Below are 14,492 nucleotides of genomic sequence, written 5' to 3' on the forward strand. Positions count from 1 at the left end.
TAGCTGCCAGAATGCAATATACCAGAAACGGAATGGCTTTAAAAGGGGGAATTTAATGAATTGCTGGTTTACAGTTCTAAGGCCGAGAAAATGTCCCAATTAAAACAAGTCTAAAGAAATGTCCAATCAAAGGCATCCACGGGAAGATACCTTGGTTTAAGAAGGCCGATAATGTTCAGGGTTTCTCTCTCAAGTGAGACAGCACATGGTGAACACAGTCAGAGCTTCTCTCTCGGCTGGAAGGGCACATGGCGAATATGGCGTCATCTGCTAGCTTTCTCTCCTGGCTTCCTATTTCATGAAGCTCCCCGGGAGGCATTTTCCTTCTTCATCTCCAAAGGTTGCTGGCTCGTGGACTCTCTGCATCTCATGGCTACATCATTCTGCTCTCTCTGAATCTCTCATTCTCCAAAATGTTTCCTCTTTTATAGGATTTCAGAAACTAATCAAGACCCACTCAAATGGGTGAAGATATGTCATCCCCTAATCCAGTTTAACAACCATTATTAACTAAATCACATCAACCAGGGAGATGATCTCATTACAGTTTCAAATATACAGTACTGAATAGGGATTATTCTACTTTTATGAAATGGGATTTATATCAAAACATGGCTTTTCTTAGGGGGCATACTTCCTTTCAAACCAGCACAATGCCCTTTCTAACCCCTCGAGCTACCACATTGAATATGGAATCTCTGCTTAGTGGGCCCATGTCAATAAATTAAGCTTGATCCAATTTTATAATCCTTCACCATTATTCCATACTCTTAATATCCATTCCCACACACATTCCCCTGATTTCTCTATATATAGATTGGAAAACTCGTGCAATTCTTTTGGACTATAGCGTACCTCCTCATGGGCCACACTGTGTACCTCAACTTTTTGGGCCTGTTGAGACTTTACTTATAGGTCTTGAATAAAAGAGGGGTAGTAGAGGTGGGTCATGAAAAGAAATAGAAATGTCTTTTAAGCCAGTTACCTCAGGGTATTCCATTGCAGTTTTATCTGATGTGCTGGTTTGAAATGATTAGGTGCCCTAGAAAAGCCATGTTTTAATCCTGATCTGTCTAGTGGGAGCTGCCATTCTTTTAATCCCTATTCAGTACTGTATGTTGGGCGCTTGATTATATTATCTCAGTTAAGATGTGACTCCACTCTTTCCAAGTGGGTCTTGATTAGCTTACTGGAATCCTTTCAAAGAGGAAACATTTTGGAGAGAACTGCTAGAAACAGAGAGCCATGAAAGTCCATGCAGCCAGAGACCTTTGGAGATGAAGAAGGAAAATGCCCCTGGGGGAGCTTCATGAAAGAAGCCTGGAGAGAAAGCTAGCAGATGTCTCCATGTTTGCCATGTGCCTTTCCAGTTGAGAGAGAAGCCCTGAACTTCATTGGCCTTCCTTGAGTGAAGGTAACCTCTTGTTAGTACCTTAATTTGGACATTTTTTATAGACTTGCTTTAATTTGGACATTCTCATGGCCTTGGTACTGTATACTTGCAACTTATTAAATTCTACTTTTTAAAAGCCATTCTGTTTTTGGTATATCACATTCCAGCAGCTTGCAAACTAGAACATCTGTTGAAACTGGGTTGGTTGCTCCAGCAGAGGAGTGAGGTCATTTCCCCAGGGGAGGGTTAATGGCACCAAAGGGTTAATCTCTTTAGTTGAAGGTTGGATGGCAGACTCCTCTGATGAGACTATAGTCTGGGAAGGTGTTTCCTCAAGGCAGGCTGGAGGTTGAATCAGCAGATTCCAGGGATTCCATCTCCTATCACCATCATTATCAAGCCATATATCCCCATCCCACATTTCAGGATCCCATTCTTTTCCAGTCTAAGCCCTTACTTTAATGCAGACACCCTGCAAGGTTGAGATTTCAGTTTATGTTGTAAATTTGCTACCTGCACAGTGAGGCTTTGCATCAGGCTTTCAGAGATCTCAAGTCTGCAACCACAGGAAATAAGATTTTCTTTCAAGGTACAAATTGAAATGTTTACATCGTTCATACAGTCCTTTCCCTCAGCACTGTATCCAGCGTTTATAAAAACCAGCCAACATCATTACATCTCTTAATTCCACAAAACGCCATAAAGGTGTCAAAAGCATTCTTACTCAGAGCTTTGTCTAGCATAAGTTTACAATTAGTAGAATCTAATGGTGATATTGTAAGTATCTCTTTTGCCAATTCATCCCATGGACTGTCAGTGCCATCTTGATTATTGGAAACTAGAGTCATTAGTGCCTCTGAGTTTAGTTAAGAGTAGAAAACCAATTGTAAAAACCCATTTTGAATATTCTGTTTCTCAAGAACCACTCCTGGTACCAAGCTGTGTTAAGGTTCTCTAGAGAAACAGACCCAATAGGAGAGATCCGTAAATATGAGATTTATAAAGATTTCTTATGCAACCATGGGAATGGAAGAGTTCAAAATCCACAGGACAGGCCATGAAGCTGGCAGCTCTAATGAATGGTCTGGACTAGCTCCACAGGAGAAGCTTGCTGTCTGAAGAAAGCAGTGAGTCTCTCTTCTTCCTTAAAAGCCTACAGCTGATTGAATTATCTCATTGTAAGAGACACTCCTTAATTGATCGCGGGTGTAATCAGCCACAGATGCAATCAACTGACATCCCTTTTTCATCAGATTACCATCTTCAACTATACTTTTCATCGTCCCTACTTTTCTGCCTTCTCCAACTAATCATATATACATCCATCCACCCATGCATGTATTCATTCTTGTGAATTAGTCACTCAAAAGCAGTCCCTAGCCCTGTTGTCTTGTTCTTCTGTCTTGTAAAACCTCAAGATGACATTTGCCTTTGCTCCTCATCTGGAGTTCTAAGGACACTGAAGTCATTAAGTGTGTGGATTGGCACCACACAGAATCATGATTTTTCCCTTTTAGTGTTCCTTTGGGCTACCCAGTGAGTAGACATCTCTCACCCCCTCCTCAACCCTTTAGAGTCTGTCCCAGACCTTCTCCCTTCTTCCCAATCTTCATCTTCACTTGAATATCTCAAAGGGACTTCACACTCACCATGCTGAAAAAGGACCCATTCCTCCCATTGTCTCATTTTCACTTAATGGCTTGGCCATCCAGTAAGATGAGAAAACCAGAAACAAACTTAGACAAACCTTCAACACCTCCGTCTCCCCCATACCCAATATTAACCATCCCCAAATCTTGACTATTTTACATCAAGCACTGGTCTGCAAGGATGTTTCATCGCTGATTGATAAAGCAGAATGCTGGTATATTAAATCGTCAGTCAGTTGATTGCAACTTTGGCTGATTTTACATCTGTGATCAACTAAGGCGTGTCTCCCACAATGAGATAATTCAATCAGGTGAAGGCTTTTATGGAAGAAGAGAGACTTTTTCACTGCTTCTTCAGTCAGTGAGCCACTTCAGTGGAGTTTGTCCAGATCCTTCATCGGAGCTGCCAGCTTTACAGCCTGCCCTACGGATTGTGGACTCTTCCATTCCCACAGTTGCATGAGACACCTTTATAAATATCGTATTTACAGGTATCTCCTTTTGGTTCTCTTTCTCAAGAGAACTGTGACAAATACATATGCCTTTCCTGAATCCATGCCCACCAATTCCATTATCTCCAACATTAACAACCTAGTCCCAGCTATCATCATCTCTTGCCTGCATCATATTAACAAATTCCTAACTGGTCTCCCCATGTATTCTCTATGCCTCTGGTCAGTTCTTTCTCTTTTACCCCACTTCACCAGCCACTAACACCTTATTCCAAATATCACCACTTCCCTAGTCACTGTTGTTTAAGCATATAACCTATATCATGTTGAAAATAAAGGGTACATACTTATTTTTCTTGCTCTTTAGCCCTTATAGAGCCATCCACATCTGACCCATCCCTGTAGCTCCCGTCTCACCTCTGTGGAAGACTCTTGTGCCCAGCCATGGCTTATTCCTCCACCACAGTCTAGGTCACATGTTCTCCTGCCTTGTGCACTATATTAGTTATCTATTACTCTGTGTTCTAGTTCGCAAGCTGCTGGAATGAGATATACCAGAAACAGAATGGCTTTTATAAGGGGGAATTAAGTTGCAAGTTGACAGTTTCTAAGGCTGTGAAAATGTCCGAATTAAAGCAAGTCTATAAAAATGTCCAAATTAAGAGGTTACCTTCACTCAAGAAAGGCCAATGAAGTTCAGGGTTTCTCTCTCAACTAGAAAGACACATGGCAAAAATGGCAACATCAGAGAAATGGCTAGCTTTCTCTCCAGGCTTCTTATATCATGAAGCTCCCTCGGGGGTGAATTCCTTCATCTCTAAACGTCTCTGGCTGCTTGGGCTCTGGTCAGTCTCATGGGTCTGTAGCTTTTTCCAAAATGTTTCCTCTTTTAAAGGATTGCAGTATACTAATCAAGACCCATCTGGAATGGGTGGAGTCACATCTTCCATCTAATCAAAGGTTAATACCCACAACTGGGTGAGTCACATCTTTGTGGAGATAATCTAATTAAGTTTCCAACCTACAGTACTGAACAGGGATTAAAAGAAATGGCTGCCTCCACAAGATGGATCAGAATTTAAAACATGGCTTTTCTAGGGCACATAATCCTTTCAAACTGGCACACTGTGTAAAACATTACCACAAACAGAACGGTTTAAAACATCACACTTATTCCATATTATCTGTGAATCAGGAGTCTAGGTTAGCTGGGTCCTTTTCAAAGCTGCAATTAGAGGCAGGTATGAACACGTTAGCTTGTTTCTTCAAATCCAGCAAGAGTGGAACTGATTGCAGCAGCATAGACACAAAAATTTATGTAATTACATACACTTAATCTTGTACATCCCCTCACCTCTGCTATTTATTCTATTCTTTAGAAGCAAATTATGGTCCTCTCAGCACTCAGAGAGATCATACAGGGTGGGAACAGCAGGAGGTGGGGCTTGTAGGAAGCCACATTAGAATCTGTTCACTGCATCAGGCAACATGCTGTTTCACTTATTTCTTCCATCGTCTGTATCATTATCGTTTCTCTACTCAACATAAAAAAACGTGGTGAGGTTTCTGACATAAAAAAATTTTGGCTGTCCAAAGGCATCTAAATGTTGTTAGCTCTCTTTCACCTGAACAAACAAGCATCTTGGAACAGTTTTCTCATTTTTAGAAGAGATATCCACTTTGGACCTTGCCTCCCCTTTTCTACATCTTCTTTTGTTTTTATATTATAGGTGTAACCTACACATAGTGAAATACATATCTTAAAAGTTAATCTTTGGGATTCATAGGTAGTTCAGCTGTAGAATACACGATTCCCAGACCATGCACCCCCCAAAATAAAAGAAGTTCATCTTTATGAACTTTTACTGATGTATGAACTGAGTAACACTACCCCAGTCAAGATACACAATATTTCTAGCATCTCAGCAAATTCCTTCTGTCTTCTTGTTTATATCCCTGCCTACAAGAGTAACCAGTGTTTAGATTCTCTCATCATAGATTAGTTTTGAAGGCTATTAAGGAAACATTCTCTGTCATGTCTGTCTTCTTTTAATGGTCTCCTTTCAATGATCATTATGACTCTAAAATCCATTCATGTGGTTGCATATAGTTGGAATTAGTTCATTCCTGTGCAATATCTCATTGTAGGAACATTCTGTAATTGATATATCCATTTTCCTACTCATGGTATCCATTTGGCTTGGTATCCATTCTTAGAATATTATGAAGAATCCTCCTATGAATATTCTTGATCGTATTTTTTGGTAAATATAAATATAGATTTCTTTTGGGGTCATAGTATAGTATAGATAAATGAGCACCTTTAATAGAAACCCCAGTTCTCAGAGTGACTGCATCATTTCATATTCCCACAGTGTGTGAGTACCCATTGATCCACATTCCCATCAATAGTTGGTATCTTCCCCTTTACGGTTTTTTTTCTTACTTTAGCATTTCTTTATTGTAAAATCTATATACAAAGCAAAGAAAGAAAAAGCAGTATTTTTCAAAGCACACTTCAAAGTAGTGACAGAACAGATCCCAGAGTTTGTCTTAGGCTACCATTCTTCCACCATCTCAAATATATTTCCTTCTAGCTACTCCAAAATACTGGAAGCTAAAAGGAATATTAATATAGTGACTTAGCAATCACACTCATTTGTTAAATGCTGTTTTCTCTATTATACTTCCTTCTTCTATTTTGATCCTTCTCCCAGTCTATAGGATCAATGCCGTCCTGACTTTTTCATGTTGAGAAAGGGTGTCAACACTAAAGGATAGAGGGATGTAATTAATTGGTAATCTTGGAGAGGCTGGTCCCTCTGGGTTCCAAGATTTATCTCACCTGGAAACCCTCTGGAGTTATAGGTTCCAGGAAAACAAATGGTGCATGAAACCTTTATAGAGTCTCAGTTCAAGCCCTAGGTGTACTTAAGAATAAACAGGAGTGATGTTAGTTGGGGTTTAGCAAACCTTGGCAGTTACCACTATCTAACTGAATCTTGCATAAGAGTAGCCTCTAGAATAACCTCTTGACTCTATTTGATCTCTCTTAGCCCCTGATGCTTTATTTTATTATATTTCCATACCTGTTTTGGTCCAGAAGGCATTGTCGATCCCACCGTGACAGGGCCAGACTCATCCCCGAGAGTCACAGCCCACATTGTCAGGGAGATTCTCACCCCTGAATGTCATGTCCCATGTAGGGGGAGGGCAATGATTTTCCTCATAGCATTGGACTTGGAGAGAGAGAGAGGCCACATCTGAGCAACAAAAAGGCTGCCTGGAAGCAAATCTTAGGCCTTGTTATGGGTAGTCTTAGCTTCTACCCTACAGAGACAAGTCCCATAAGGGCAAGCCCCCAAAACAAGGGCTCAGCCTACTTTCATGGGAGGGTACCTAGGGTTTTCCAGATGGGAAAGTCCAATAGATTCATTTCTTTTTTTTTTTTTTTTTTTGCCTTGGACCCTCAAGGGACTTTGCCAATACCTTTCAATTGTCTACCCTCCATAGTAAGAGATGTATCCTGGTATTTCATTAAGCTATACAGAATTACCAGGCCTCATTCCCATTCTGGACTCCAGGAGTTTGGGTTGTTTAAAAGAGCTATTGAGACACATTGATTTAGATTGTGTTACAGAAAATTTAGGTTCTAGACATAATAAACCTCTCTGATTTTGGTCTCATACAGTAGGTGAAGGTCTAGACTGCATACACTATCATCTTTTACCCTCTATTCTTATTTACCTTAGTCCCAGCCAGATTGGCTTCATTTTTAATTCTGATTAAGGCCTGATCTCTTTTTTCAGTTACTTTAACTGTTATGATATATAGCTATGCTAACTTTCAGGTCTGTAGCACTCTATTTCTGGGTCTCACAAGTCACAGAGCCACTTAATGTTCCAAGGGAAATACCAGCTGATACACATAGGGCTCAGCATCTCAGAATCTAGAAATACACTTACAACTCTGAACTAAATATGACTGCTTTAAGAGCTTACAATCTAGGTTCCAGTTTCCTTATAAGTATTTTCTAAAAGAGACCGTAGCATATTTGTTCCTTTGATTTTGGCTTATTTTGCACAACACATTGTCTGCAAGGTTTATTCAATTTGTTGCATGCCTCTCAACATCCTTCCTTATTATAGCCAAACCATATTCCATCATATAAATGTATCACAGTTTGCCTTTCTGTTTCTCAGGCATTGTACCCTTCAGCTCCCTCCATCTATTGGGCATCATGGATAATGTGCAAAATAAACAAACCATGTTTTAACAGAATCCTCACTTGGTTTTACAATCATCAACTCTTATTTTTAGACGATTTTCATTGGTTCTTAACAACAAAGAACTGACAAACACAGTGCCACCAAATATCAAATAAAAACTACCCCTTATTACTTATCCCACCACCCTCCCCCGATTGGCTGTCCTTGGTAGTGCTGTGGTACTGTTGATATTTTCCTATTAACATTGGCCACAGCATGCATTTTTAGTTTTTCCCTCTATATCCCTCTACTATTGACTCTTTGTCCATTATCGAACCTTTGAAATAGTTCATGTGAGAATTTATTTATATAATCAGTGGGATACATGACACTGTGCATCCCTATTCAATTATATTCATCTGTATATCACATCTTACTTTTAACCCCGCTTGTTAGTTACCATCACTTCTATCTGTTTCCTTGCATTTAGGTTCAACCTCTTTGGGTAGCTTTCCCCAGTCTCTAGCTTTTTTTGTATCTCTAGGTCTGCTATATTCTACAGTGCAACCTCTGAGATTACCTTTATGATAGTCATAATAGTGAAATCATACATATCAGTCCTTTTGTATCTGACTTATTTCACTCAACGTTATGTCCTCAAGGTTCATCCATGTTATCATATGCTTTGGGACCTCATTTCATCTTTCTGCTGTATAATATTCTATCCTACGTATATACCGCATTTTGTTTATCCATTCATCTGTGGATGAACACTTAGATTGTCTCCATCTTTTGGAAATTGTGAATAATTCTGCTATGAACATTGGTGGTCTGTTTGTGTCACTGCTTTTAGGATTATATCGAATTTATAAATGGATTTAGGGAGAATTCACAACTTTATACTATTAATCTCTCTTTTCATATAGGTCTTCTTTAATGGATTTGTTTTAGAATTTTCTTCATCTGAGTATCTATTTTGTGTCTGTGCACCTAGTTTTCATTCACACCTTACAGATTCAATATATCCATCCAGATGCTGCTCACCCTCCCCTACTTTCACCCAAACCAAAATCCTGACAATTTGCTTTCACTCTGCCCCTGCCTGCCTCTCCATCCTCATCTCTACAATGCATTCTTCCCTTCATTTTGCCTGGCATTTCAGTATTCTCTGTAGACTCTGAGACTTTGTACTTTGTATGCTTGGTTTATAATCTTCCTCCCAGTTCCTCTGTCTGGCAACTTCTGCTTCTCCATTAGAAATCCCTTACATGCACCTTTTCCTGGTAACCTTCCCTGATCTCTTTCTCTTTCCCATCAGGGCCATGTTAGGTATACCTTCCCTGTGTGCATGTACAACTATGAGATGTCCTCTCTTAGAGCTCATTCATTACACACAGAGTAGTTAGTACTCTGCTTATCCTTCCAGTTCTGGACTCTGAGGAGGAGCCTTCACTCCACACTTTCTGTCCTCTGCCCCAGCTTCTCCTCCTGGATTTCCTTTTAAACATGTTAGGATTTCCAAGAATTAGAAAAGAAAGAAAGTGCAAATCTAGGTTTTAAGAAAGGTAAAAATGCTGCAGGTATGAGAGGCAATGTTTTCATCTTCATTCTTCAACTAAAGTGATTTTGTTTTTTCTATGTTAGCATCACTAATTGCTTCCTTTTTTGTACTGGATTCCCTTTAGGTGAACAAGCAAAACATGAAACTGCAAAGCCTACTTCTTGTCAGCTTGCCTTCTCTGAGGAAGCCTCTTTCTGGAAATGGCTGGCACATGAAGCACCCAGGGATTCAAGATTGGGGCAAGCCAGGGATCAGGAAGGACCATCAGAAATGAAGGAAGGGAACTTGAGACAAGGAAAAGAACCACACAAGGAGATATATTCTGGGAAGCTGAGCACTGAACATGATGATTTAGGAAGAGATAATAATCTGTGTTCAAGAATTTTACTGGAGCCAGTCACTCTAGGAAATGTTCTTCATGAATATGATTTCCATGGACCAGAAAAAGCCCCCATGACTGATGCAAGGAGTAACTACCCCCACAGATGTGAGAAATGTGGGAAAGGGTTTAGCAAGAATTGGGCCCTTGTTCGGCATCAACAGATTCATGTTGGAGTAAAGCCCTATGAATGCCATGAGTGTGGGAAAGCCTCTCGTTATATGGCAGACTTCATTCGACATCTGAGGTTTCATACTGGGGAGACACCATACAAGTGTGTGGAATGTGGGAAGGCTTTCAAGCGCAGGTCTCACCTCACAGAGCACCAGCGTATTCATACTGGAGAAAAGCCTTATGAGTGCAAAGAGTGTGGGAAAGCTTTCACCCATCGCTCTTCCTTCATCCAGCATAATATAACCCACACTAGAGAAAAGCCCTTTTTGTGTAAAGAATGTGGGAAAGCTTTTTTCTACAACTCTTCCTTTGTACAACACATGAGAATTCACACAGGAAAGAAACTCTATGAGTGCAGTGAGTGTGGAAAGGCCTTTACCCATCGTTCCACTTTTATCCAGCATAATATGACCCACACAGGAGAAAAACCCTTTATGTGCAAGGAATGTGGGAAAGCTTTTTGTCTCAGCTCGTCCTTTACTCAACACATGAGAATTCACACTGGAGAGAAGCCCTATGAGTGCAGTAAATGTGGAAAGTCCTTTACTCACCACTCTACTTTTATCCGGCATAGTAGGACCCATACTGGAGAGAAGCCCTTTGAATGCAAAGAATGTGGGAGAGCCTTTTGTGACAGCTCCTCCTTAATTCAGCACATGAGGATTCACACTGGAGAGAAGCCGTATGAGTGCAACAAATGTGGAAAGACTTTTACCCACCACTCTGTTTTTATCCGGCATAATAGGACCCACACTGGAGAAAAACCCTTGGAGTGCAAAGAATGTGCCAAAGTCTTTTACTACAGCTCTTCTTTTACTCAACACATGAGGATTCACACAGGAGAGAAGCCCTATGTTTGCAGAGAATGTGGAAAGGCCTTCACCCAGCTTGCTAATTTTGTTCGGCATAATAGGATTCACACTGGAGAAAAACCCTTTGAGTGCAAAGAATGTGAGAAGGCTTTTTGTGACAGCTTTACTTTAACTGAACACATGAGAAGTCACACAGGAGAGAAGCCCTTTGAGTGCAGCATATGTGGAAAGGCCTTTAGCCACAGTTCATCCTTCACTCACCACCGAAAGATACACAGTGGAGTTTAAAGATATAGGAAGGCATTTTGCAAGTGGGTTTACTTCAGTCAACTTGAGTGAACTTATATTGGTGAAATACATGTTGAAATAACTACTAAGGAAAATATTTTGGTCAGAAAAATAAGTATCTTGCTTAGTATCTAAGAATTCATCCTAAGGAGTAACATAATTGCTATCCCTATGAAAAAAAGCCTTTTTTGACAGGTTGTCTCTTGTCATCTAAAGAGTCGTATCAGAAATTGACCCAGCCTAGATTCTTACACTATACTTGAAAATCATCCCTGTGGTTATGCATGTAGGAAAACTTTCAGCAACAACTCTCCTCTTAGTGGAGATGGAGACATAGAAAACAAAGGTCTCCTGGAAGAAGCATGCATGGCTTCTTCCGACTTTCCTGCTGAGCCGTGATGTGGTTTGGGAGGTAAAATGTATTTTACCTATGTATTTTTAATACACATTCATTACCATCTAGTGTCAGTAGAGTTGGACTGTTGAGGACAGCTCTATAAACATATTGAAAATAGTCTTTGTACCAAAATATTCTCTACCCTTGAAGAGGATAAGTCTTTGGAGAAATATCAAGGCTTCAGTCATGAAATTAGAATTTAGAATACTAAAAATATTGTCACCATATTTTATTTCATATCTAAGGAGAGAAGAAAACACAAACAAATGGGCACATTTTTTCTGTGCCGTTTAGGTTTCTTAAAGGCTTTGAATTTTTATTTATAAAAACAAACCAAGTGGTGCAACGGTGGCACAGTGGCAGAATTCTCACCTGCCATGCCAGAGACCCAGGTTCGATTCCTGGAACCTGCCCATGCCCCAGAAAACAAACAAACTACAAACCCTTTTGTGAGGTTGTGAACACTAAGCAGTCTCTTTTTTTGGATTGTAGTCTACTTGTTTGTTTATTTTATCATTTTCTCTGTGGCATGGGGATGCTTGTGTAGCTGTATGGCCTTACTAGTTGAGTCCTGATTCATTCTTGTGATTGAGACTTAAGTCTAATTCTCTATAGAAGGATTTCTTCTCCTCAACTTTAGCAGTTTTTTAGTTTTTTAGCAGTTTAGATTACAAGTAAAAACAAGCAAAATACCATCAAGTTAAACTCATTACAATTTCATGAAAACAAACATGGAGAAGGAATCTCATTGTTTCTTAGAAAATACTTGTCAAGACTTGCCGTAAAGTGACTGGAATTGAACAGACAGATCAGGGTATAGACACATGTATAGTTTGACAATTATCACCATGGACTTAGTCCTATGGTGATGTCATCAGCAGGATATTTTAGAATTCCTCCTTTGGGGTTACTGTTGCTGCTACTTTTTAAAAAAAACTTTTAAGATTGTATAATATAACATATGTATAAAGCAAAGAAAGAAAAAAGCAATAGTTTTCAAAGTACTCTTCAACAAGTAGTTACAGGACAGATCCGAGTTTGTCATCAGATTTTTCCTTCTGGCTGCTCCAGAATATTGGAAGCTAGAAGGAATAAATACTGTTATCATCACAATTGATTTTTTTTTTCTTTTTTGTGAAAAATAATATACATACAAAAAAAGCAATAAATTTTAAAGCACAGTGCAACAACTAGTTGTAGAACAGATATCAGAGTTTGGTACAGGTTAAAATTCCACTATTTTAGGTTTTTACTTCTACCTGCCCTAAAACACTGGAGACTAAAAGAAATTCAATATACTGAATCAGCAATCATATTTGTTTAGTAAACCCTACCTTCTCTGTATAACTCCACTATCATCTTTGATCTTTCTTCTACACTTTAGAGGTGTTTGGGCTATGCCCATTCTAACTTTTTCATGTTGGAAGGGGCTATCAATAATATGGGGTAGTCCAGGGACCCATCTGGAGGTTGTAGATTAATGGAAAGTTATCCTAGTGCATGGAACCTTTGTAGAATCTTATATGTTGCCCTAGGTGTCCTTTGTGATTGGCTGGAATTGTTTTGGTTCAGGTTTGGCAAGTTATGATAAGTAGCAATGTCTAACTGAAGCTTGAGTAAGAGTGACCTCCAGAGTTTATTTGACGTCTTGACTATCTGAACTCTCTCAGCCACTGATACCTTTGTTACTGCAACTTTTGAACTACACAGACCATCATTGCTATTTCTGGCTAAAAAATGTATATAAAGATATAAAAATAATCATATCCTTACTTTGTGCTCCCCTCAATCTTGTTGATGACCAAATGCAAAATTTAACATCACCATTGTGGGCGAATCTACTTGTCTTGCTTTACTATGTATCTTTGTGCATGAATCTCCCAGTGAGACAGTATTCTCTAAATTTGTTTTTACATGTACACTTATTCATAAAATTGTTTTATAATGACAGCATGTATAATTTTTTTACTGTATGGGAAAGCATTGCCTTTTGAAGACCCCATCTTCCCTCAGGAAGGCCATCTGTGCTATAGCTATGACTGAAGTTGAGTCTGGTGGCTAAGAGCTTAGGTTCTGTTGATGGATTTGGATTTCAGACCATCTGTATTTAGTTTTTTACATAACAAGTCAGATGACATTGGCCATGCCACTTCTGTTGGGCTCTAGTGTTCTTGTCAGTAAGAGTAGGAAGATGGACATTAAGTCTTAACACATAAGAATGTTAAGAAGTAAACAAGGTCATATGCAGACCCAGGAAGGATACAAGAGCCCCAACTAGGTTCAAAGGTAGAAAATAGTAATCTGGGAGAAGAAAACCAACCAGGTAGGCCAAAGACTCCAATGCTGGGAAGAGCTTGGTCTATTGGAGAAACAAGCTCAAGTCTAGTGTGCCATGATGGGGAAAATGGCAAGTGACAAGATAGAGTAGTTGAGTAGCAGGGCCAGTTGTACAGGTAGGGCTCTATGGAAATTTAGATTTAATTCTAATTGTTCTGGGAAACCATGGGATGGTTTTAGCAGGAACCCAAAAGATTTCCTCCTGTTTGTTTTTTCCTAAATATTTTTGTAGTTAAGTGTTTTGCATTTGAGTCAGGGTTCCTGAGTCTTTCTAAAGGTAGAAGTTGTCATTGATTTGAGACCCTTTTTCTTTTGTAATACAGGATTTTAGTGCGGTACATTTCACTTTACTGCTTTGGTAGCATTCCATAAATTTTGACATACTATATTTTAATTTTCAGTAAGTTCTAAATCATTTCAAATTTTCCTTTTGATCTCTTCTTTGATTCATGGGAGTTTCTTTAGAAGTGTATTATTTAATTTCCAAATATTTGCAGATTTTCTTGCTAATTTTCTGTTACAATCTAACTTAGAATGTAGCCTGAAAACATTCTCTATGTGACTTGAATCCTTTCTTGTTGACATTTTATTATGACCCAAAATGTAGTCTGTCTTAGTAAATGTTCCATGTGCATAGAAAAGAATGTCTATTGTGCTTTTGTTGCATGGAATGTTCTATAAAGGTCAACTAGGTCAAGTTGTTGAGAGTGTTGTTCATATCTTCTGTGTCCTTACTGATTTTTTGTCTACTTGTTTAATCAATCAATGGTGTTAAAAAAACAATCCTACTATAATTGCGAATTTTTCTCTTTGCATGTCTATCAAATTTGTTTCATGTCTTT

The 14,492-nt window shown here is 39.1% G+C and overlaps 1 protein-coding gene across 10 annotated transcripts in view; it reads left to right on the top strand.

Moving 5' to 3' along the window:
- The window catches only part of ZNF599 (zinc finger protein 599), a 210,213-nt gene extending 195,736 nt beyond the window's left edge, over window positions 1-14,477 (top strand). For all 10 annotated transcript variants that reach the window (XM_077132175.1, XM_077132184.1, XM_077132178.1 and 7 more), the window contains one exon: window positions 9,388-14,477. In XM_077132175.1, the coding sequence (XP_076988290.1) occupies window positions 9,388-10,916 (1,529 nt within the window). In that variant the 3' untranslated portion in view covers window positions 10,917-14,477. The remainder of the gene's footprint in view (window positions 1-9,387) is intronic.
- The last annotated feature ends 15 nt before the right edge of the window (window positions 14,478-14,492 follow it).

Source organism: Tamandua tetradactyla, chromosome 16 (assembly GCF_023851605.1).
Source record: "Tamandua tetradactyla isolate mTamTet1 chromosome 16, mTamTet1.pri, whole genome shotgun sequence".
NCBI classification, from domain to species: Eukaryota; Metazoa; Chordata; class Mammalia; order Pilosa; family Myrmecophagidae; genus Tamandua; species Tamandua tetradactyla.